Here is a 24,664-nt window from a genome sequence, read left to right as displayed (position 1 = left end):
GTACTTGGACCGGTGCTTTTCAATATATTTATAAATGATCTGGAAAGGAATACGACGAGTGAAGTTATCAAATTTGCAGATGATGCAAAATTATTCAGAGTAGTTAAATCACAAGCGGATTGTGATACATTACAGGAGGACTTTGCGAAACTGGAAGATTGGGCATCCAAATGGCAGATGAAATTTAATGTGGACAAGTGCAAGGTGATGCATATAGGGAAAAATAACCCTTGCTGCTGTTACACGATGTTAGGTTCCATATTAGGAGCTACCACCCAGGAAAAAGATCTAGGCATCATAGTGGATAATACTTTAAAATCGTCGGCTCTGTGAGCTGCAGCAGTCAAAAAAGCAAACAGAATTTTAGGAATTATTTGTTATAATTAGTGAGGTTTGGGTGGACCCTTGGATACTGTGGCAGCTGACCACGCCCATGGGGGAAGTCCCGTGAGGGGCCACAGGTCAGGCTCAGCTGAGGACACACAAACACAGAGATTGATCTTTTATTAGACAATGTGGTGAAGCCACCAGAGGTGGCAGTAGTGAGCAGTAGAAGTAGCCCGGCTGGGCTATTATCCCTCAGGTGCTGGAACAGCGACTCCTCCGGTAGCAGTGCTGTAGTGAAAAGAACTGAGAATAATGAGTACAGTGGAATATGCACAGAGCCCCAGTATGGAGAACAGGCCCTAGAGGAGCGAGTACCTGATCCCTGAGAGCTGAGAGGCTTGAAGGTAATGCACTCACACAGCGGTTCCACGTAGGAGATGGCACTAGGGCTGGAACGGAGGCAGGCCCTTGAGGAGCGAGTACCTGGTTCCAGGGAACAGCTCTGAGGAGAAGATGGTAGTACTCACTGGTGTTGAAGATAGCAAATCCTTCCAGGCAGAAGAGAAGGTAGGAGCAGGCAACGAGTCAGGGAACATGGGCCCTCGAGGAGCGAGTACCTGGTTCCAGGGAACAGCTCTGAGGTGAAGATGGTAGTACTCACTGGTGTTGAAGATAGCGAATCCTTCCAGGCAGAAGAGAAGGTAGGAGCAGGCAGCGAGTCAGGGAACATGGGCCCTCGAGGAGCGAGTACCTGTTTCCAGGGAACAGCTCTGAGGTGAAGATGGTGGTACTCACTGGTGTTGAAGATAGCAAATCCTTCCAGGCAGAAGAGAAGATAGGAGCAGGCAACGAGTCAGGGAACATGGGCCCTCAAGGAGCAAGTACCGGTTTCCTGATAGCGACCTGAAAAGCAAGTGAGGCCCCCAAGGAGCGGGTACCCTGTTAGCGTTAAGAGTCCAATGGAAGATTGGAGAGGCAGAGTAGCTGGGTACGGCAAGCGAATCCCATCCGTAAGATATCCCTTGCTAACTCAAAGGCTAGCAAACATTGTAGGCTTTAAATATCCAGGCAGCGTGACGTCATCACAGGGGGGACGCCCCTGAGGTACGCGCCAAGTAGGAAACAAGAGAGAGGGCCGCACGGCGCGCACGCCCTAAGGTACAAGCAGAGCATCGCGGGAGGCAGCGCCCAAACCGGTCCGGGGACACTGGAGAGGATGGCAGGCAGACGCTGCGGCAGCCAGGCGTCCATCCACAGCAAGAGGAGGTGCAAAGAAAGAAAGGTAGGTGGAGTGAAGCTGTCGGAAAGGGACGGTTGCAACATTATTAGGAAGGGAATGGTGAATAAAACTGAAAATGTCATAATGCTTCTGTATCACTCCATGGTGAGACCGCACCTTGAATACTGTGTACAATTCTGGCCACTGCATCTCAAAAAAGATATAGATGTGATGGAGAAGGTACAGAGAAGGGTAACGAAAATGATAAAGGGAATGGAACAGCTCCTGTATGAGGAAAGGCTGAAGGGGTTACAGCTGTTCAGCTTGGAGAAGAGACGGCTGAGGGGGGATATGATAGAGGTCTTTAAGATCATGAGAAGTCTTGAACAAGTAGATGTGAATCGGTTATTTACACTTTCGGATAATAGAAGGGGGCACTCCATCAAGTTAGCAAGTAGCATATTTAAGACTAATCATAGAAAATTATTTTTCACTCAACGCACAATTAAGCTCTGGAATTTGTTGCCAGAGGATGTGGTTAGTGCAGTTAGTGCTACTGGGTTTAAAAAAGGTTTGGATAATTCTTGGAGGAGAAGTCCATTAACTGCTATTAATCAAGTTGACTTAGGGAATAGCCACTGCTATTAATTGCATCAGTAGCATGGGATCTTCTTAGTGTTTGGGTAATTGCCAAGTTCTTGTGGCCTGGATTGGCCACTGTTGGAAGCAGGATGCTGGGCTTGATGGACCCTTGGTCTGACCCAGCATGGCAATTGCTTATGTTCTTATACCCATTAACATTAAATAGGACGGTTAATGCGCTAAGCCACTAGTACATTGCTCACTTTTTTGTGCTAGCTAAACAGCGTTAGCATTCATGTTAATCTTTAGTACAGAGGCCCCATAATCGGTTCAAACACAGATTACAGAACGTGTTTGCTTATTCCCTGGTGGAGGGCAAATCTTAAAGTACGAACCTTGTATGAGTAAACAACCTTGCAAGTCAGTGGATAATTTCTTAGGGTACCAGAAGGGCTGGAACTGCTGTCATCAAAAGCATCCATGCTGTCCTCAAACTCTTCTCCCTCTTCTCGCTCCCCATCAGTGTTTGGCTGTAAAACAGTTTAAAAAGAAATATAAACACAAATGGATTATGGCAAAAGTACAAAATACCTTGCCTGTGCCAAATCAATAAAAATAGCATAATTAGTGTGCAGATGTATTTAAATACAGTAACTTTCAAGTCCAAAGTCCTGGCGTTCAATTACTGCCATCTTGAATGAAATTCACAATACATTTCTATGTAATCCACCAAGAATCATAATTAAGATGCCAGCAGCGAACGTAATTAATTTTTGAAGACCACAACCATAAAAAAAGGAGTTAAGTCTGCTCTACAAAGAGCAGTTGTAGCTGTGCAAAGCTGATCTGCAGTTTTATGCAAACCTGGTTAACTTCCTTTAGTGTGCAATTACTCAAGCCTCACAACCCTGTAAAACCTTCCCCAGTCCCCATGGGTGTTTTCATGCATGTGCTTGCAATTAGGAATAATCTGATGAGAAGCCACAATTAGATTTAGGCTTTGCATCAAGAGGAAATTAAGACTACATATTAATTATTGTATTTTATATACTGCGTATATTAAAAAAAAAAAAAAAATCCAAGTGGCTCACATTGCAAACTTGTGTACAAGAAAATAAAAAAAAGTTACTAACATTTTTTTCAAAAAGAATTCTGTTGGCAGATAAGGTTTGTGATTTATTATGCAATTGTAAAAGAAATAAAGTGCTTGACTACTAGTCTTGAAAAAGATGCTCTCTTTTTACAAATATTTATCCCATTTCAAAAAAATACAATAAATATATTCTTGCTGTTAGAATAGGAAAAAAGAAAAAAAACCCTCAAAATCAAGAAAAAGAAAAAGAAATAACAGATAACAAGCACAAGGAGCCTTAAACAGACTCTGCCCATATCAATCAGTACATAAGCCCCCTAAACAGAGGGACACTCAGACTGCTCTCAAAGGAAAACCAGTTATCTTGCCTTTATTAAAACAAATACTGAATATCAAGATGAAAACATTAACTTACTACCCACTTTCACCAAAGAAGACCTCACATCAGGAGACATGGGGCAGTAGTAGTGATGGTGGAGGTATTAGATTTATCTTTCAAAATCAAATACTGCAGGTCTCAAAAATCAAAGCTGGTCTCCAAATACTTAATCTGATATCTGCTGAGAAAGTTAAGGCAATATTTTCTGTCAAGAGAAAGAACCCTTTGGCATAAAACAAGATTTTTTAGAATTTTGTTTACAGTGGATCCCAATAGCCCTGCAAACATCTGGGACCATTCATATTTTTAAACCTCCAAATGGGAGATCTTTATAGCAAAAAAAAAAAAAAAAAAATCACCTGAGTATTGCATCTTTGCTATTTTTAAAAATGAATGTGATTGTCACGGTAGAGCAGAGTTACTTTCCTGTAGCAGGTGTTCTCACAGGATAGCAGGATGTTAGTCCTCACACATGGGTGACATCATCAGATGGCGCCCCCACAAGGAAAACTTGTGTCAAAGTTTCTAGAACTTTGACTTGGCATATATTGAGCATGCCCAGCATGCCCTAAACCCCATGTCCATGCTTGGTCCTGCTCCAGTCTTATAACATAGAATTATATATAAATGAAAAATTAGGAGGAACCGAACTCTGCAGTGTGGTGGGTGGTTTTAATAAGGACTAACATCCTGCTATCTCAGAGAACATCTGTTACAGGTAAGCAACTCTGCATTCTTCGAGGACAAGCAGGATGGTAGTCCTCACTCATGGGGCTGAATCCCTAGCTACAGGCTGCTCCCCAACACAAAAAGAGGACCAACAGACACCCAACCAGGTACCAACGGGCACAATAATAGTGTTGTTGTTAACAAAGGGGGAGACAGCCTGATTCCAAGCAACGGACCCTAGGCGGGAAGATTTGGGTTCTATACCTCAAACAGGTTCCGAAGGACAGACTGGCTGAACATACTGTCGCGTTGGCCATCCCTATCCAGACAATAGTGAGATGTGAAAGGGTGGACAGAACTCCTTGTCACAGCCTTGCAGATGATCTCCATGGGAACTGCTAGCAAGTGGCCCACTGACGCTTCCATGACTAACAGAATGACTAACATGATCCCCCAAGATGCAGTCTGCCAACGAACTGGATAGTAATCTATTTGGCATTGGCAATGCCCAACCTATCGCTATCAAAAGAAATAAAAAGTTGGGTGAACTGTCTATGGGCTTCTGTCCGCTCCAGACAGAAGGCTAAGGCTCGCTTTCAGTCCAAACTGAGCAGTGCTCATTCGCCTTGGTGCGAATGGGACCTGGGAAACAATATTGGCAGGACGATGGACTGATTAAGATGGAAGTCCATCACCACCTTAGGCAGGAACTTAGGGTGCGAATGCAAGACCACCCTGTCATGATAAAACTTAGTGTAAGGTGGATAAGTCACTAAGGCCTGGAGCTCACTGACCCTGCGTGCTGAGGCGACTGCCACCAAAAATATGACCTTCCAGGTCAGGTACTTCAGGTCACAGGTGTGCAACAGCTCAAAAAGAGGTTTCATCAGGTGAGCTAACACCACGTTGAGGTCCTAAGACACAGTGGGAGGCCTTAGAGGAGGCTTCAAATGAAGCAGGCCCCACATGAATTGCACAACTATAGGCTGTACTGAGATGGTGGGATGCACCAATTGCACCGAGATGAACTCTAACGGAGTTGGTTTTTAAGCCAGAGTTAGGTGTAGAAGGTAATCAAGCAGTTTTTGTGTGGGACAGGAGAATGGATCTAGGGCCTTCTGCTCACACCACACGGAAAACCTCCTCCACTTCAGTCCCTAGGACTTTCTAGTGGAAGGCTTTCTAGAAGCCACCAGGACCCGAGACACATCCTCTGAGATATCAAGCAGCTGCAGAATTAACCTCTCAACATCCAGGCTGTGAGCGACAGGGCCTAGAGGTTGGGATGCCGCAACCTGCCTAGATCTTGCATGATGAGATCTGGGGAAGTCCCCAGATGGACAACTCCCGTAGGAGTGAAAACTAGACCTGTCTCAGCCAATAAGAGGATATGAGGATCATAGTCCCCTTGTCCTCACAAAGCTTCAGGAGAGTCTTCTCCACTAAGGGAATCAGAGGATAAGTGTACAGAAGACCCTTGCCCCAGTGGTGGGCAAGGGCATCTGACCTGTATAGGGAGCAGAACCAAGGCACCTTCCTGTTGCAAGAGGATGTGAATAGATCTAGTCCGGGCTCCCTCAGAGGCAGAAAACCCTATTTGCTACCCCTTGGACCAGGGACAACTCATGGGGTCTGAAGGCTCGACTCAGCCTGTCCACTACCATGTTCTCCAACCCAGCCAGGTACATGGTCCTGAGAACCATCCTGTGGGACAGGCCCATGATCAGATCTGGACCACTTCCTTACACAGGAGGTACAATCCCATGCCTCCCTACTTGTTGACATACAACATAGCTACCTGGTTTTCGGTTTGGATCTGGATAACTTTGTTCACCAGCTGATCTCTGAAAGCCCTTAGTGCATACCTGATTGCCCAAAGCTCCAGGAAGTTGATAGGACGACAGCTTTCCTGAGCAGATCAGATATCCTGAGTGCTGAGCACATCTATATGAGCTCTCCAGCCCAGGTTGGATGCACCTGTGGTTAGGACAATTTGGGTAGGACGACTTTGAAAAGAGATCCCCGTTTTAGATTTGAAAGTACCCACCACCAGGACAACAAATCCTGGAGAGACAGGGTAACTCTGATGTCGTCTTGGAGGCTCCGTGTGGCCTGGCACCACTGCGACCTCAGGGTCCATTAGACTCTGCGCATGTTTAATTATGCCAAGGGAGTGACATGGTCTGCTGCGGCCATATGGCCCAACAGCATCAACATGTGCCAAGCTGATATCCACTGGCTCTGCTGAATCTCTGCTATGATGATTGTCAAAGTGACAACCATTTGACAAGGCAGGAAGGCCTTGGTCTGACTGTGTCTAGCAGGGCTCCTTATGAAGTCCAACTGAGGTGATGGGCTGAAATGGGATTTCAGGTAGTTGATGACGAAACCGAGCGGACTGCAACACATGGATGGTCAAATGCAAGGACCTGACAGCCCCTGCCTGAGATGTGCTCTTGACCTGCCAATCGTCCAGATAGGGGAAAACATGCATCCCAAGTCAGCAGAGGTACGCCGCCACCACAGCCAAGCATTTTGGAAAGACTTGTGGGGCTGATGATGCTAGCCCAAATGGTAATAACCGGTACTGGAAGCACTGTTTTCCCACCATAAATCGGAGATATTTTCTGTGACTGGGAAGATCTCGATGTGAGTGTATGTGTCCTTTAGATCAAGAGAGAATAGCAGAACGTTCTTTGCAAAAGGGAGATCCAAGGTGCCCAGGGAAACCATCTTGAATTTTTCCATTTTAGAAATTTGTTCAAGGCCCTTAGATCTAGGATGGGATGGAGTCCTCCCATTCTCTTTGGAATCAGGAAGTACCTGGGGTAGAAATCCCTGCCCTCTTTGCCCTGGTGGGACAGGCTCGACCGCTCTGGCCATTAAGAGGAAGGAAAGCTCCACTAGCAGTACCCTCCTGATGCGCTACTGGCCCCCAAAATGGGCTCAGAGGGCAATTTGGCGGGACACCCAATAGATTCAATTGGTACCCTCGAGGAACAAGGGAAAGAACCCATTGGTCTGGGGTTACACTGGGCCACTGGTTTGCGAAGAACCGCAGCCTGCCCTTGACTGGAGGGTCCAACATCCCGAGTACGGGTGACTGGCCTACGCTCCCTATGACCCAGTCCAAACCCCACCCCTGGAGTTGATTGAGGTGCCAGCTAGGGCTTGGGGCTCTGTTGCCTGGGACAGCCGCGGAAGCCCGATGGTGTTGACAGGAGCGAGGGGGCAGAGGATAGTACTTCGTCAGTTCTCTCCGGCCTCCTAGAAGCACTGTTAAGGGATGTTCCCATATCCTCAGCAGCAGCTCCTTAAGCATCTTGTGTACCAGGACTGCCATGATTTCCTCAGTCAGCAATTGAAATGGGATGGCTTCCCATCATCACCCTCACAAACCCTGCGAAGGTTAAGTACTCAGACGGAGACTTCCTTAGTTGTTCTGGAGGAGAATGGTCTAAGGGGAGACCCTCAGAGGAGAAATCAGAGGTATCCTCCCCCTAGGGGTCATAGGGAATCTCATCCTCACTGTAAGTCACAGTGGATGGGGATCTAGGTGCTCAGCTTTTGTCCAGAGTTTCGGGCACTGGCAAAGCTGGATGGGGGGGCCACAGGCCTCTGTCTCTCTGCCGGCCTGGAGGAGATCAACAGTGGTCTGTCTTTGGCACCTTTATCAGCTGGCAGCTCCAAGGGCCACCAATGCCAATGGCTCGTCTTTTTCGGCCCGAAGAGCTGTCATCTTGTTCAGCCAAAGCAGACGTCCCTTCGGGGTCATTTGTGCACATAAGCAGCAACCCCAGACGTCATGTGATACCCCAGAGGCCATATCTTGTGAGGGTCCGTAATGGACATGGTCCTCGGGCACCGGGAACATCGCCGAAAACTGGGCATGGCTTGACAGGATGAACTAAAAGCCACAAAATTAAAATTGATGGTGGCAGGTGTTGATGGCCAACAGGCAGCGAAGCACTGCAGCCGTGGGGGAATCAACCGTGAAAGGAAATTTACCAGAACGTCGAAAACCTTGACTAGGACAAAATTATATGCATCACTACTGGGAAGATCCTGGCCTAAGACAGCACAAGTCCAGAAGGAATTCTACCTTTTCAAGTGGAGCCAGTGCAGCCAGAGCATCAGGCAGCCTAGGAAAACCTTACAGCGTTGCCCTAGCCCTACCTCCACACACCCAATTAAAACTTATGCATTTGTAATAAGATTTTACATGAAAAAAGTACATTCATAGTACAGTCTTTTAAAGTAAAAATATTACAAACATGTCTATTATATTTACATGCATTGCTGTCTTACACTCTTTTCCTACCTGGGAGTTTTCGATTTCCAGACATTCTAAGACTGTTGTGGATTAGCAGAAGAGAGGTGGATCCATAAACTTTCTGCTACTTCATTCTCTCATGCACACACAGACAGAAGCACAGTCCCTCCTTAACACACACAAATTGAAGCACACTCTTTCTTCTCACACACATAGAAACATGCTTCCACTCTGTAGTACACACACAGGCAGCAGCAGCATACTCTCTCTCTCACACACACACACACACACACAAGCACCTCCTTCTCTCTCTGGCACTCAGAAGCATACATCTCCCCTCTCTCACACACAGAGACAAACACATCCTTCATATAACTGTGCCTTTGCTTCTTCTTCACCATGCAGCTATCCTCTCTCTCCTTTCTTCAACCCGGCTGCCTGCAGCTCCTGCCCTCGACTCCAATGGCAGCTCAAAGCTAAGCAGCTCCTTTTTTTGGCCACGCAGGCGGCCTGCAGTTATTTTCCATGGCCCCACTGGCCTGGGCTCCGGCGACTGCCTGCAGCCAAGAGGTTTTTTGTTTTTTTTTTTTTAGCTCTGCCGGTGGCCCCCAGCTGTTTTCTTTGGCCCCGCTAGCAGGTTGACAGAGAGAGGAAGTGGACCAAGTGTTTCTCGCTGTCGCAGTGCTACATAGGAGAGTGGGGAGCAGAGGTGAGGCCCATGCAACCGCTGCATTGCTTGAAAAGAGAGGAAAAGCAGGCCCCATGACCATCATGGCTGCCACACTGCATGTTGAAAGGCAGGATTGAGCTGAGACAATTGCTACTGTGGGTTGGTGTTGGGCACAGTGGCTCCGCAGGCATGGGGGGGCTGCTGTAATCAACACAAACCCTGTGGTTGGGATGACCGGCCCACTGAGGCATGCCTGAAGCCCCGATCAGGCAATCTGCCCCTCCAACCGCCCAATTCCTTTTCAGGTTTCTTCTTTTTAATGTACTTGAAAACGTTTTTATTAGCAGCTTTTGCCTCTTTGGCAAATCTTTCTTCAAATTCTCTCTTGGCCTAATTTATATGTTTTACATCTAATTTGTCAGTGCTTATTTTGCTCATTAGGTCCTGTATTCCATGATGCCTATTTGAATTTAATAGACTCTTTCATAGTACCACTTAAGCTGGCAGATAACTTGTTCTTTTTTTGACCATTTTTAATCTGTGGAAAACATTGTATTTAGGCTTCCAAAATGGTATTTTTAAACAGTCTCCATGGTTTATGAAGACCTTTAAGCCTTGTAACTGTTCCTTTAAGTTTCCTTTTAACTAGTTTCCAAATTTTATCATAGCATTCCTTTTCAAAGTTATATGTTTCACTGCAGTAGTTTTATTTCTTGATCTCCCTTCAGTGATTATCTCAAATTTGACTAAATTATGATCACTATTGCCAAGTGGCTATACCACATTACCTCTTGCACCAAATCCTGCAAGCCACTGATAATTAGATCTAATGTAATCCCCTTTCTTATTGGTTCTAGGATCAGATGCTCCATATAGCAGTAATTTATGGTGTTTAGAAACTACTTCTCTGACATGCCTTGATGAGACATTCACCTAATCGATATTAGGCCAATTGAAATCTCCCATTAAGGGTTTTTTTGTTTTTTTTTTACATATAGTAGCTTGTCTAATCTTTGTTAAAATTGTATTATCTTTTTCACTATCCTTGTCAGGTGAACAGTAGAAAGCCTGCACTGCTACACTACTTCCTATCATGCATGGAATTACTATATATAGTGATTCCAGTGGAAGTTTGTATCCTACATGACTGTATTGAATTATTACATCAATACCACTTCTATCTGCCTATAATTTTCATATATTTTGTGCCCTGGTCCCATTGATTGTCCTTTTTCTAGTAGGTCTCTGAGATGCCTATTTCCAAACCTGTCCTGGTGACTCTACAGCTAGTAAGGTTTTCAGGAAATCTATAATGAATATGCATGCATGTAACATGACCAAATATATTTCCTGCATATTCATTGTGGTTAGCCTGAAAACCCGACTGGGCTGTGCAGTCACCAGGACAGGTTTGGGAAGCCATGCTTTCTACCTGTTCAGCAAGGGCTCCCAGCGATCTAGAACAGCTGAAAATGTTCAGGGCTGAACATCTGTTCTCCACAAAGTGTCAACACCATTCCAGGCATCTCTGGTGGCTCAGATAGCACGTTTGGTTACAGATGCAGTGAAAAGTAGTCCTCAGCAGGAAAAGCATGAGTCCCCCCTTATGTTTAATCTTGAAAAGTTCAGCCAAACCGAGAGAACCAATAAGGCTGCCACCTAACCTGACCTTCTACTATTGCTGCATGTTTCAGTCACCTCGCTGAGTTTGACTGGTTTGCCAACATTTGAAATTGAAATGCAGCAGCAAGAAGGTGAGGGCTTTGGAGGGAAGGACTTATTTAGCAACAAGTAATGGCTGCTATCTTTTGGATGGAGCGTCCATTTTTGGCTCAAATTACTACCCTGAACACTACTATAACTGGGGATGGTGTTGGTGGTCCATGCAGCAGGAACAAGAGCAAAAAATGTAAAGCCATGCTAAATCCATTGCCTTGATGGAAGGCAAATTTGCATCCATTTAAGAATGCAGTGTAGCCATTATCAAAGGTAACGTAGCTCTCTATATTGAAATTGAGTTTTTAGAAAATGCTTCTAAGAAAAAGAAGTTGAGTTTGCCAGCTTCCCCAGAACACTTTTGATATCTCTTGTAGACATGGTAAAGTAGACTGAAGTTCTTAAAATGTCTTCTGAGGTCCTCCAGTCGATCACAAGGGCTTAATATGGATCAAGAACTGACGTAAGACCTGAAGCTGCTAGAGGGGTCCCGACAGATCTTTTTATTTATTTATTTATTTAACATTTTTTATATACCGAAGTTCTAGTAACAATGTTACTAATCACTTCGGTTTACATATAACATTTATGTAAAACTGTTTATTGAATAATAAAGACAAAACGTTTAACATACATGACTGAAGCATGTCAAACTACAGAAGAGAAAAACAGGCGTGTCAGCAGGTTCCATTTTACATTTTCCCCGCTCCTAGATATCCCCAAACCTGCCCCACCCCTAAGACAGCAGAGGTACAAAACAAACTATTTTGTAAAACAGTGCAGTACAATTAGGGATAATTGATTAGTGCGCTTCTGGCTTTAGGGGAAAGATGTTGCAAGTACATCCCCCAAATGTTAATAAAGGCCTTTCTACAGTTAACAGAACGTGAGGTAGTTTGATTCTCCATTTGCATCAGGGCATGTAATTTGTCTCACCATAGCCAAAAACATGGGGGATCGGTAACCCGCCATGGCAACAGTATGGCCTTTTTTTGCAATTAAGCAGGCCTTCCGCACCTGAAAGGAAGAGGTGATATCAAAAAGCACCCCCTCAGGTGTGAGGACCACTGATTGGCCTATCAAAAGCGATAGATATCTGCCAATCTTTCCCCAAAACACTTGAATGTGTTTGCAGCCCCAAAAACAGTGACCCAGGGAACCCCTTTCGATTTGACATTTACTGCAACAATCTGAGGGTAAATAGCCCTGCCCATATAACCAAGGCGGAGATAAATCTGCCCTGTGCGGAAACTTAAATTGCATCTCCCTTAGGCTAGAATCCTCTGTCACCTCAGGAATTCTTTTGATGGCAGATAAGAGAGAGGAATTGACCAAAGATAGTATGTCTGCCCTCCACTTAACTAGCAGATCCGAGAGATTCCCATCCCCCTCAGAATCTCCAACTGGAAATACTCCTCTATACAATCTATAAAAGTATCTTGCAGAGGAGATCTTTCAGGGAGCAGATATCGTGACGCAAAGAAAGAATGAGAAGGGAGGGAATATTGTGAAGATAGGTCTTGGTAAGAGTGCTTGACCCCTTCGAGATCCACTACCTGAGAGAGTATTCACACCCTTTTGTTGCCATTGAGAAAAGTGGAAAGACTGTAAGCCAGGGGGAAAGTCCAAATTACAACACAACAATTTAGAAGAAAGAAATGTCCATGCCTTGCGTAGCGAGGTCAAGAGAGGATTACTACGGAGATCTTTTAACTGTTTAAATCTTAATGCTACGTTGAAGATGTTAGTTGAGCGACTCAATCTGGTCAGAAAATAGACACTTGCGAGATTATCAAAGCATCTGGCGCACATAAACATGTTTACCCTTGTAAAACTGCGTTTTGATTATTGTCCTTCAGTGGAAAATGGTATGCAGACTTTTACCTGCATTAAAATAGTGGTGGGGACCGGTCAGGGGGATCAGAGCATGCTCAGACATTGCATTTTTAAATCTTCACTTGTATTGTACGGTGCATGCTGGCTAGATTTTCAAAAGGAAATTCCCTGCGGAGTTTCAAAATTGCCTTCTCAGGTTTTTCTTTTGAAATAGAAACATTTTGTTTTAGACCAAAAAAAAAATGCACATTTCCTAAAGTAAGCAAAGAAACTACTAAAAAAACAAAACTCTTCCTGGCTGTATACAGGGCCGTGCTAGTAAGGCCCCCTCCGCTCCTCGTTCATTCATTCATAGTCTGTCCTGAGCCCAGCTCCCTCCAGTGATACAAACTTTAGAACTGACATCCCCCCGGAACCCATGGATGGTGCGAGGGTGTTAGGTGCTCTAGCGAACCTTATAGCCTTGCACAATGCCTTGTTCCTCTTGTCATTTTCCAGAGGTTGATACAGAGGGGGGAAAGATGCTGCTATTATCAAGTACCAGAAGTAAAAAATCTTGCTTTTATTTCCAAGTCATTTTCTTCCTTTCTAGTTCTTCTATGAACACTAAATATTGTAAAGCCTGAAAACACAGCTAATAAAGAAAGTCCAAACAAACCAAAATATTGCAACAGGAAGGTCAGCAAATGAGAGAATTCAGCCACATTCTCTCAGCATGGAATTCATTTACAATATTCTTGAAAATTTTAATATAGACAGCCACATGGACAACCTGCGTACAATTCCCAGATAAGGTCATCTTCTCTAGGGACTAGCCAGAGATGCTTTCTAGGAAGCATTTATAACCCTTGAAAGGAAGGCGTTTGAGTCGATAGAGATACCTACCAGTTAGATATAAGGTCCAAGATTGTAGGGTTATGGAAGAAGCCCTAGTGCATGGCCTCTGGTCGAGGACTATCACTACAATGACCAAGTTAGGTGACTTGGGAAGGGATATAAAAGAAGAAAAAATCCAGAGGTAATGCAAATGAAGGCTCATGGCACCAGATCAAAGTTCTGGTTCTGAAAAAGCTAGAAGCCCAAAGAAACAGGAGGAAACGGCTGGGCCTTCAAAATATTCTTTTAATAAAAGAAATGTAGAATAAAAATAGTGCAAAGACGAGGACTCATCTTACGTTAATGTGAAGGGTGCTTAAAAGGAATGTGAGAAAAATCTTTTCACTGAGAAAGTGGACAACCCCTGGAACAGATTTCCACAGTGACAGGCCAAAACGAACCTTACCAGCTGGAAGAAGGTAGAAGGGGACCAGAGATCTATGAGCAGACTGGGTAGGCCTTACCTGCTGGTATCTTCTGTGTATCTAATTACGTTATATAACCTATTTTATCTACCTACAATTCCTTCCTGGAAATGGAGAAATTGCTTACCTGATAATTTCATTTTCCGTAGTGTAGACAGATGGACTCAGGACCAATGGTATAGTGTACTCCTGATAGCAGTTGGGAGACTGAGTCAGATTTCAATCTGACGTCAGCCTACATATACCGGTGCAGGAAGCTCTGCTCTTCAGTATTCTCCTCGAAAAGCAATTGTGGATATATGTGTGTTTTAATAACTTGATTAATCTGGTTAACTTTATTAACTTGGACTGGTTGAACTAATTTCCAACTGGAGACCGCCAGTGCACTCAACTGAAAAACGCCGACACCCGGCAACTATGGTTGTCTTAACTAGAGGTAAGACGTGGAAAACTTGCGTGCTCGGAGCAAGGTGTCAATCACTGCCTTAGAATATCTGCTCTTCTTCAGGCGAGTCCTCTCAATGGCTAGACCGTAAGAGAGAATCGAGTTGGGTCTTCATGGAGGATTGGTCCTTGCTGGAGAAGGTCCCTGTGTGGGGGTAGACACAGAGGGTTCCCCACCAGAAGCTTTTGCATGTTTTTTCGAAAGTTGATTATTGTAATGCCCTTCTCCTAGGCCTACCCAAAACTACCATTCTTCCACTACAAATGCTTCAGAATGCAGCAGCACGCATTCTCACCAACACCAGAAAATCGGAACATATTACTCCCATACTCAGAGATCTGCACTGGCTCCCCATTGCGCAGAGAATCATGTTCAAAACCTTATCTCTAATACACAAGACCCTACACAATGAAAACATGACATGGTTCAATAATGAACTTTACTTCCACAAACACTCCAGAACCCCTAGAACACAACATGCAGCCACCCTACACACCCCCATACATAAAACCACCACTCTTGAGTCAACTAGGAAGCGTGCGAAAACCATAGCCGGACCGAACTGTTGGAACAATATGACACTGGAGTTATGGCAAGAAACATGCCCAATAAAATTTAAGCAAAAACTGAAAACATGGCTTTTCCTACAGGCTTATACTTAACCCTTACGCTCTCCCCTCTCCCTTACTCCTACAGCCTTGCCCACTAATGTACTTAAATGTACATCCCCTATTTCTTTATCTCCACACCTAACTTTTTGTTGGCAATTATTCATATCAATTGTATATCAATTGTATACAAGACTTCTATCCCATTTCTTTCTCTCATACCCAGCTTTTCTCTTTTCCAATTGTTTTTATAAAATTCATTCTATTTATTTATAGACTTATAAATTCAGTGAGATAACAATTTGCTTTGTACCACTATATTATTTTTCCCTTTCATTGTTCCACTGTTCTCTCCCCTCCCCCCAGTTAACAAGTTTATTGTAAAGCACTATTGCATATGTTCGTAAACAAGTTTATTGTAAAGTTTATTGTTTATTGTAAATGTTTATTGTTTATTGTAAAGCACTGTTACACATGTTCATTCTATTTGGCACAGCTGCAATGTTTCTGTTAATTGTGAACCGAAGTGAGGTTACTAAACAAATGTCGGTACATAAAAACTGCAAATAAATAAATAAATGTCTGCATACCATGGCCTTCTTGGCCAGTCCAGGGCCACTAGATGTACTAGCCTCCGTGTGTTCTATCTTGCGGATGATCCCGCCCAGTAGTGGCCATGGGAGAAAGGCGTAAGAACATAAGAACATAAGAAAATGCCATACTGGGTCAGACCAAGAGTCCATCAAGCCCAGCATCCTGTTTCCAACAGTGGCCAATCCAGGCCATAAGAACCTGGCAAGTACCCAAAAACTAAGTCTACTCCATGTTACCATTGCTAATGGCAGTGGCTATTCTCTAAGTGAACTTAATAGCAGGTAATGGACTTCTCCTCCAAGAACTTATCCAATCCTTTTTTAAACACAGCTATACTAACTGCACTAACCACATCCTCTGGCAACAGATTCCAGAGTTTAATTGTGCGCTGAGTAAAAAAGAACTCTCTCAGATTAGTTTTAAATGTGCCCCATGCTAACTTCATGGAGTGCCCCCTAGTCTTTCTATTATCCGAAAGAGTAAATAACCGATTCACATCTACCCGTTCTAGACCTCTCATAATTTTAAACATCTCTATTATATCCCCCCTCAGCCGTCTCTTCTCCAAGCTGAAAAGTCCTAACCTCTTTAGTCTTTCCTCATAGGGGAGCTGTTCCATTCCCCTGATCATTTTGGTAGCCCTTCTCTGTACCTTCTCTATCGCAATTATATCTTTTTTGAGATGCGGCGACCAGAATTGTACACAGTATTCAAGGTGCGATCTCACTTTGGAGCGATACAGAGGCATTATGACATTTTCGTACAGCAGGTCTTCCTGTGGCCAGGTCTGGACGAGGGCATCGATTCCCTGGGATTATGGTTCTCGTTTGCAGCTGAAGAACTTGGGAACTTGGGCATTGGACCGGGTTGCCAGAAGATCCATGGCTGGTGTTTCCCAGCGGTTTACAATCAACTGGAAGGCTGTGGTCGACAGCATCCATTCCCCTGGGTCTAGACTCTCTCTGCTGAGGTAATCCGCAGTGACATCTTTTCCTGTGATATGGGTGGCTGAGATCCCTTGTAGGTTTGCTTCCACTCACGCCATTAGGGGTTCTATTTCCAGGGACATCTGTTGGCTTCTGGTTCCTCCCTGGCGGTTGATGTAGGCAAATGTTGTGGCGTTGTCCGACATGACTCACAGCTTCACCCCGGAGTCTGTGACTGAATCGAAGGCAGGCTAGTCTGACTACCCGGGCTTCCAGTCGGTTGATGTTCCATCCAGTCTCTTCCTTGTCCCATTGCCCTTGGGCCGTCAGTTCCTGGCAGTGGGCTCCCCATCCTCATAGGCTCGCATCCGTGGTGAGCAAGACCCAGGTCAGTGGGGATAGTCTTACTCCCTTGCTCAGATGGTCTTCTTGTAGCCACCATTGGAGCTGGGTCCTCACCTCTGCCGGTAGCTGGAGGCGAACGAAGTAGTTCTGGGACATTTGGTTCCATCGCGACAGTAGGGAGCGTTGAAGTGGTCACATGTGGGCCCTTGCCCATGGGACGATTTCTAGCGATGTCATGAGGCCGAAGACTTGGAGGTAGTCCCATACCTTGGGGCGAAAGCAGGTCAACAGGTTTCGCAACTGGTCCATCAGTTTCCTTCTCCTTGTAGGGGGAAGAACGACCTTGTCTTGTTTGGTGTTGAACCGGACTCCCAGGTATTCTAGAGATTGGGAGGGCTGCAGGCAGCTCTTGGTTGTGTTGATGACCCGCCCGAGATTCTGCAGTAGATTCTTGACTCTGGTGGTCGCCTGGTGGCTTTCCTCTGGAGATTTTGCCCTGATCAGCCAATTGTCCAGATATGGATGTATGAGGATTCCTTCTTTTCTCAGTGTTGCCTCCACTACAACCATGATTTTGGTGAACGTCCGAGGAGCAGTAGCTAGTCCGAAGTGTAGCGCCCGCAACTGGTAGTGATGTTCCAGTATCGCGAAGCGTAGAAAGCACTGATGGTCGTGATGGACCGGGATGTGGAGATAGGCTTCTGACAGATCCAGTGAGGTCAGAAATTCTCCCGGCTGTACTGCCCTTATGACCAAGCGTAGGGTTTCCATGCGGAAGTGTGGTACCCTCAGGTAGCGATTGACGGACTTGAGGTCCAGGATGGGCAGGAATGTTCCCTCTTTCTTGGGGACGATAAAATAGATGGAAGTGCCCTGTATTTTGTTGCTGCCTGGGCACCAGTGTTATCGCCCTTAGGGCGAGTGGTTTTATCAGTGTGGCTTCCACTGCTGTCCTCTTGGAGGAGGAATGGCATGGTGATTTCACAAATTTGTCTGGAGGGATACTGTGGAAGTCCAGGTAGTATCCCTCTCGAATGATGGTAAGGACCCACTTGTCTGACGTTCTCGACCCATCTTTGGAAGAATAGGGCAAGCCTGCCCCCTATGGCTTCTTCCTGTGGATGGGTCTGTTGATTCTCTTTGTGGGGTGCGGCCGGGTCCTGGACCTGAGCTGGCTCCCCTCTTGTGTCTTTTCCGAGGCCTGGCCCCTGCCTGCAGGACGAGGTGCTTGGTATGTGTTTTTGTACGGTCTAAAACGCTGGGATCCTCTGCCCTTGAACCTTTGGGGAGAGGGGCATTGGTTTCTTTTGTTCCTGTCCTCCGGTAACCGAGGTACTGGGGATTTGCCTCATTTGTCTGCTAACTTCTCCAGTTCGCTTCTGAACAGGAGGGCTCCTTTAAAAGGCATTCTTGTGAGTTTCGTTTTGGAAGTCGCATTGGCTGACCAACTTCGGAGCCAGAGTTGCCTTCTGGCTGCCACTATGGATGTGACGCCTCTGGATGTGGTGCGCACCAGGTCAGAGGTCGCATCCGTGAGGAAAGATATCACCGGTTCTAATGTTTTGATGGACGTGGTTGCGTCCCTGGACAGCAACAAGCAGGCACGTGTCACCACGGCGCAGCAGGCAGCGCTCTGCAGGGACATAGCTACGACAAATGACTGTTTAAGGATGGATTCCTGACTTCTGTCCTGGGATCCCTTGAATGCAGCTCCTCCGACTGGAATGGTGGTGCGCGTTGAGACCACGCAGTCCATGACGTTCACTTTGGGGAACCCCAGGAGTTCTTTGGCTGAGGGTTCCAGGGGGTATAGGGCTTCTAGGGCCCGTCCTCCTTTGAAGCTGGCCTCCGGGGCACTCCATTCCAGGTCAATCAGTTGTTGAACGGCCTGCAGCATTGGGAAATGGCATGAGGCCTGACTGAGTCCGACCAAAACCGGGTTCGTCTTTGGATCCGCTGTGGAGCTTGTGCCTGGGATGGCCAGCGTCTTCAGGCCTAGAGACACAAGATCTGATAGCTTGTCTTTGGAGAAGAAACACATCAAGGTTCGGTATAGTTCCATCCCTGGAGGGATTTCCCCTTCCTCCAGGGAGACTGGCTCTTCCTCCGAGGTGTCTGTTTCCCCTAAGTGGAGGCTTTTGCCCGGAGGAGGCACATCTCGGGGAGATCGAGATGGGCCTGGAAGTTTTTGCTCTTCTGGTGGAGACTGTGGCTGTGTCACGGGTGGCACCGATTGTGCCTGAATGAAGGTTTGCAGCCCTTTGAAAAATTCCACCCAGTAAAAGGTCTCTGGGTCCAAATTGAATCCAGCAGTGTTCCTCGAGGAGCCCACCTGGGGAGGGCCCGAGCCAGGGATAGAGAGGTCCGATGTACTGTCATTGGTGGAGCCGGATTCCTCTACTGGCTGAGGTGGGCCTTGCCTCTGGTTCCCCCAGAGCCTCTTCGCACTGTAGGCACAGGGCAGAGGCCACTTCGTGTTGCACAGCTCTCAGGTGGCAGGCTGGGCAGAGGGCTTGTTCCTTGGCTTTCTTGGCCGGCGGTGCCATGATTTGTGCATGTGAAGTGGTTCGAAACTCGTCTATGTGCGTATGTGCGCGAGCCGGGAGGCTTATTTGTGCGTTCCAGGTGCACCGACGCTGTGCATGCAGGCCTGTGCTTAGTGAGATGCGCGAGCACGGCACCGATGCGCAGACAATATGGTGACCAAGAGGGGGAAATGGCACGACGACCATGCGGGCAAGATGGCGACCCCCCCACACCCTCGGAGGGTCTCCACGGGGAAGGACCCTCGCACCGGATCGGGGCCTAGCTTGGACTGCTCAACTCGATGGAACAGACACCGGGTGGCGATCTGTGCAGCTCACAGAGCCTCTGAGACCGGAGACTTAAATAAAGTTTTCTACCTTACCTTGTCTCGGTGCTTCCCGGTCTCGTGCTGGGCGGTCTCCGGCTGCAGGGGGAGAGGGCATCTGCTGTCATCGCTGCACTTGGCCTTCTGCACCTGCTACCTTTCAGCTGTAGAAGCAGCTAAATCCACAAGTGGGAACTGGCTACCAGACTAAGGCACACCTCTGAGGGATCTCGAAAATCACCTCAGGAATTCTTGACTGGGGGAGGGACCCTTAGGTATCACCGCAGGAGAGCGGGGCTCGTCTTGTAGAGATAAGATTTTCTCTCTTCTTTGGTTTGGATTTTCTCACGCTGTGCAAGCGTGTGTAGAGTCCCAATCTGCTAAGGAGACGGAGAAATACTGAAGAGCAGAGCTTCCTGCACGGGTATATGAAGGCTGACGTCAGAGTGAAATCTGACTCCGTCTCCCAACTGCTATCAGGAGTACACTATACCATTGGTCCTGAGTCCATCTGCTATACGCTAGGGAACTGCAGATGTTTATGATTTGTAAACAAAAAACTGAAAAACATTTGATTGCACTCTACAAGTGGTTTATAGCAAGATAAAAGTGCTTATCAACATTTTTGAACTAGGCAGAAGTTCAATCATGGGTACATACACCACTCCACCCAACTAAAGAATATCTGGACCCTTTTGTTTTTTCTGGGCACTATGAAACTGAAACAATGAATAAACCTGACTTCTGCAAAGAAATAAAAGATCAACTTAAGCTATGTCTAAAAGTTCATCTCTTTCTGAAGACTAGAATAGCAATAGGTGTTTAACAAAAGTAGAATGTTGTAAGAAAAATAGCTGTATAAGAAGGAACTTTTATAATCATCAGTCACTATGCTGGAGGAGAATGGTGGAAAATACACAGAGGTAGCAACTCATTTTCCTGGGAGAACTAGACAATTTCCTGATTTCACGAATGTGGGCAAGACTTCTTACACAACCTTAAATTACATGGAAAGAAGTGATTAGGAAACAAAACACCACCCACTTTTTTCTGGCCTTGTCTGTAAATTGTGCTGCCTGAATTTCAAAATATTTACCCTCCAATGCTGAGCGAATTCTTTCCAATTATATTGCTAATACAGAACAAGATCCAGATGGCACTAAATTAGAGTAACATTGCTTTAAGCTTTTGTTGGCACCTTAAATGGAACTGATTTGGCATTTCTGAAACAGTGCATTCCCCAAACAGCCATCCACCAGGCAACATGATAAAAATTCATCTTACGTACTGCTGCTGCCTCTTTAAAACCACTACTACTGGGACATTATAATGCTTATTTTTAATTTTATTTTTTTTAAATTCAAAACTAACTTATAGCCTGATCTCTCCCACCCTCCTAAAGCTGTCCTAAGAACTTGTACGCACAGGAAAAGAAAACGGAAGAGGAAGAATTTATTTTCCCTAATTCACTTTCAGATGGCCTCCAACAAATATGGCCCAGGTAGGGTACAGCAAGACTTGCTACCTTTTAGGCATGCCTCCTTCCTTCCAGAATCCTCATTACTATACTTCCTCCCTCAGTCTGATTGCTTCCACAGCAATACTGCAAAACAAGAGAGTGGAGATAAAAAATGAGAACAATTTGAATTGGATCATGAAATCCCAAACTGCAAGTTCTCTGATACCTTCCTTTCCTGGGTAGGTTGGTCCAGACTGATCGGAAACCAACAGAAATAGAATTAGGAAAGAAATTTCTCTTCTGTTACATCTCCATCAGCCTGTACCATGCAGGATTTACCAAACCAGTGCCCTACTTGGGTGGATAAATCTCAGTTTTCAGAACTCAACCACCAAATACTGTATCTGCCAATGTTGACCTGTCAATGCAATGTTTTGTAAATGCATGTACGGACTGCCATGTGGCAACTTTCTAAACAAGCAATCAAAGATACTGTTCTTTATCCTTCTAGAAACGGATGGCTTACAGAGATTCTGGGCTTGAATGAAAGGACTGGTCCCTGGCAAATTACATCTGTAACAGAGGAACTCAGAAAGACTGTCACTGATATTTCTACCAGACCTGAAAACTAGGGCCCACCTAACCAATACAATGCTATAAACATCACCTTTGCATAATGACATTTTATTATCTCTCTCATAATAGGCACTACCGGCTTAACGTAAAGGCCTTCAATTGCCTTATTTTAAATCATTGGGCTAGTCTATTGGTATAACTACACCGCAACTTTTGTGAGATTTTTAAAATTCTGCACATAAAATTACTTAACTTGCAAGGTCATCGGCGACGTGATGTCAACAAATAAAATTAGGTACGTCGTGGTATAGTGCAACTATTTGCGAACTCATCTGCCTGGCCTCTCTGACAGAACTATCATCTCTTTTGGTAATCTCACCAATACTACAAAAGTCATGAACCTTGATCCCAAATATGATTCTTAGGCAATTTTACAACCTTGTCTACCACAACATTTTTTCTAATTATGCTGTGGGTCAGGAAGGTGTAGATTCACATGTTATAAACCTAGAGGTCTGATTGCTTGAATTATGGATGTCAGAGATTTCTGTTGGCTTATTGCATCATAGTCCAGCAGAGGCTAGTTGCAAATGAGCTAGAAGCCCACAGAAGCAGAAAGTCTGTCAGGCATTAAAAAAAATCCTCTATACTATGAACTTGTTCAGTCCTTTTAAGACCCAGCCAAAATCCATTAGACTTCTTTGGCACTATGGAGAATGCTATTTCTATTTATTTATAAAATTTACATCCTGTCCCTCCAATACATTGTTCAGGGAGGGTTACAATTAAAACATTCAGAAAATGCAATACATACACAGGAACATAATATCAATTAAAAGCATCCTGGCACAGTAAGGCCTTTAAGCTTTTTCTGATCTGACATCACATCCTTTCCCTAGTTGCACTGGGAGTGCATTCCACATTACGGGGCTGCATAAGAAAATGCTTTTTTTTTTTTTTTTACACAAATATAGTGCTAAGTACCTCTGCCAGAAAGACCAGGGTTATTGCTAATTTCCTAAGATGTCTTATAGTACTCTTGAAGGTCTCTTACTTTGCAGCAAACCTTGGTCTTCAGCAGGACATGAAACTTATTCTAGAACCTTTTTTTAATAACACAACACCCATTTGTCATTTTGGAAAATCTACAAGACTATTGGGCCGATGCAGTAAAGTGCACTCAGGCTGAGCGCACCGTTAGCCCACGTTTGGCTGTGCGTTTTCGACGTGCTATTTTTACTTCTTATACAGTAAGGGGTAATAGCGCATGGAAAACACGTGGCTAACCCCCCCCCCCCCCCAAAACTAATAGCGTCCGCAACATGCAAATGCATGTTGATGGGCCTATTAGACATTCCCGCGCAATACAGAAAGTAAAATGTGCAGCTCGGGGAGGTGCCTAGACTGATCGGGTTCCGGACTGAGAGGTCCTGCAGGAGTGGGCCAACAGGGGCTATGAGGATCATGGTTCCCCCGTCCTGCTGGAGCTTCAGGAGCTTCCTCAGCACCAGTGAAAGTGGAGGATATGCATGCAGAAGCCCCTTGCTCTAATGGTGGGCAAAGGCATCCGAGGCTGGTTTGCTGTCCTCCCGGTAGAGGGAGCAAAAGGACTCCACCTTGTTATTGCAGAGGGAGGCAAACAGATCCATGTCTGGGGTTTCCCACAGATGGAAGACCATGTTCACCATTGCCGGGTCCAGAGACCACTTGTGGGGCCGAAAAGCCAGAGTGAGCTGGTCTGCCAATACATTCTCTGTTCCCACTAGGTACACTGCTCAAAGTAACATTCTGAGAGCGGGCCTAGGACCAAATCTGAACCGCCTCCTGGCACAGGAGGAACGATCCAGTCTCTCACTGTTTGTTGATGTACCATATTGCTACCTGTCGGTCTAGATGAGGACCAATTTGGACACCAAGCAGTCCTGGAAGACCCACAGAATGTAACAGATTGCACGGAGCTCCAGGAAGTTGATCTGCTGCTGAGCCTCCTAAGCTGACCACAGGCCTTGGGTGCGGAGCCCTTCCATGTGGGCACCCCATCCCAATGTGGATGCATCAGTAGTGAGGACAACTTGGAAGGAGGGGGACTGAAAAAAGAACCCCCTGCTCCAGATTGGTTCGGTCTTCCCACCAGGACAAGGAAATCTGGAGTGGCAGGGTGACACTTACACACACACTGAGGTACTGGGAGGCTTGCCACCACTGGGACTAAAGGGTCTACTGCACCATGCGCATGTGTAAGTGGGCAAAGGGAGTGATGTGGTTCGTGGCCGCCATGTGGCACAGGAGGCAGAGCATAAGACGGGCAGTGACCCACAGGCTCCAATGCACCAAACTCGCCAAGTCTGCCAAGGTGAGCACTTGGTCGCGAGGGAGATAGGTCTTGCCCTCTGCCGTGTTCAGGCAGGCACCGATGAAATCCAGATGCAGGGACGGAGTCAGATGGGATTTCGGGTAGATGATGAACCTGAGAGACTCCAGCACCTGAATGGTTAAGCGCAGAGTCTGAAGCGCTCCCTATTGAGAGCTACTCTTGATGAGCCAGTTGTCTAAGTAAGGGAATACCTGTGCCCCTAGACAGCACAGATGCGCTGCTACAGGTGCTAGGCGTTTGGTGAAGATGCGTAATGCTGAGGCAAGGCCAAAAGGCAGCACCTTGTATTGAAAATGTCTGGAGTCCACCAGGAAGCGGAGATATCTCCGGTGACTGCGGGAGATCTCAATGGGCACATACACGTCCTTGAGATCGAAGCAGCAAAGCCAATCTCCTCCCTGCAAGAGAGGGATCTGAGTGC

At 45.8% G+C, this 24,664-nt stretch overlaps 1 protein-coding gene across 2 annotated transcripts in view; it reads right to left on the bottom strand.

Annotated features, from left to right (window-relative positions):
- Positions 1-24,664, bottom strand: part of FCHSD2 (FCH and double SH3 domains 2) — a 537,915-nt gene that overhangs the window by 31,730 nt on the left and 481,521 nt on the right. For both annotated transcript variants that reach the window (XM_029602137.1, XM_029602138.1), the window contains exon 14: positions 2,524-2,658. In XM_029602137.1, the coding sequence (XP_029457997.1) occupies positions 2,524-2,658 (135 nt within the window). The remainder of the gene's footprint in view (positions 1-2,523; positions 2,659-24,664) is intronic.

The sequence above is a fragment of the Rhinatrema bivittatum genome, chromosome 5 (genome assembly GCF_901001135.1).
Source record: "Rhinatrema bivittatum chromosome 5, aRhiBiv1.1, whole genome shotgun sequence".
Lineage (NCBI taxonomy): Eukaryota > Metazoa > Chordata > Amphibia > Gymnophiona > Rhinatrematidae > Rhinatrema > Rhinatrema bivittatum.
The sequence above is the reverse complement of the archived record's forward strand: the minus strand, read 5'-3'. Positions and strand labels throughout refer to the sequence as shown.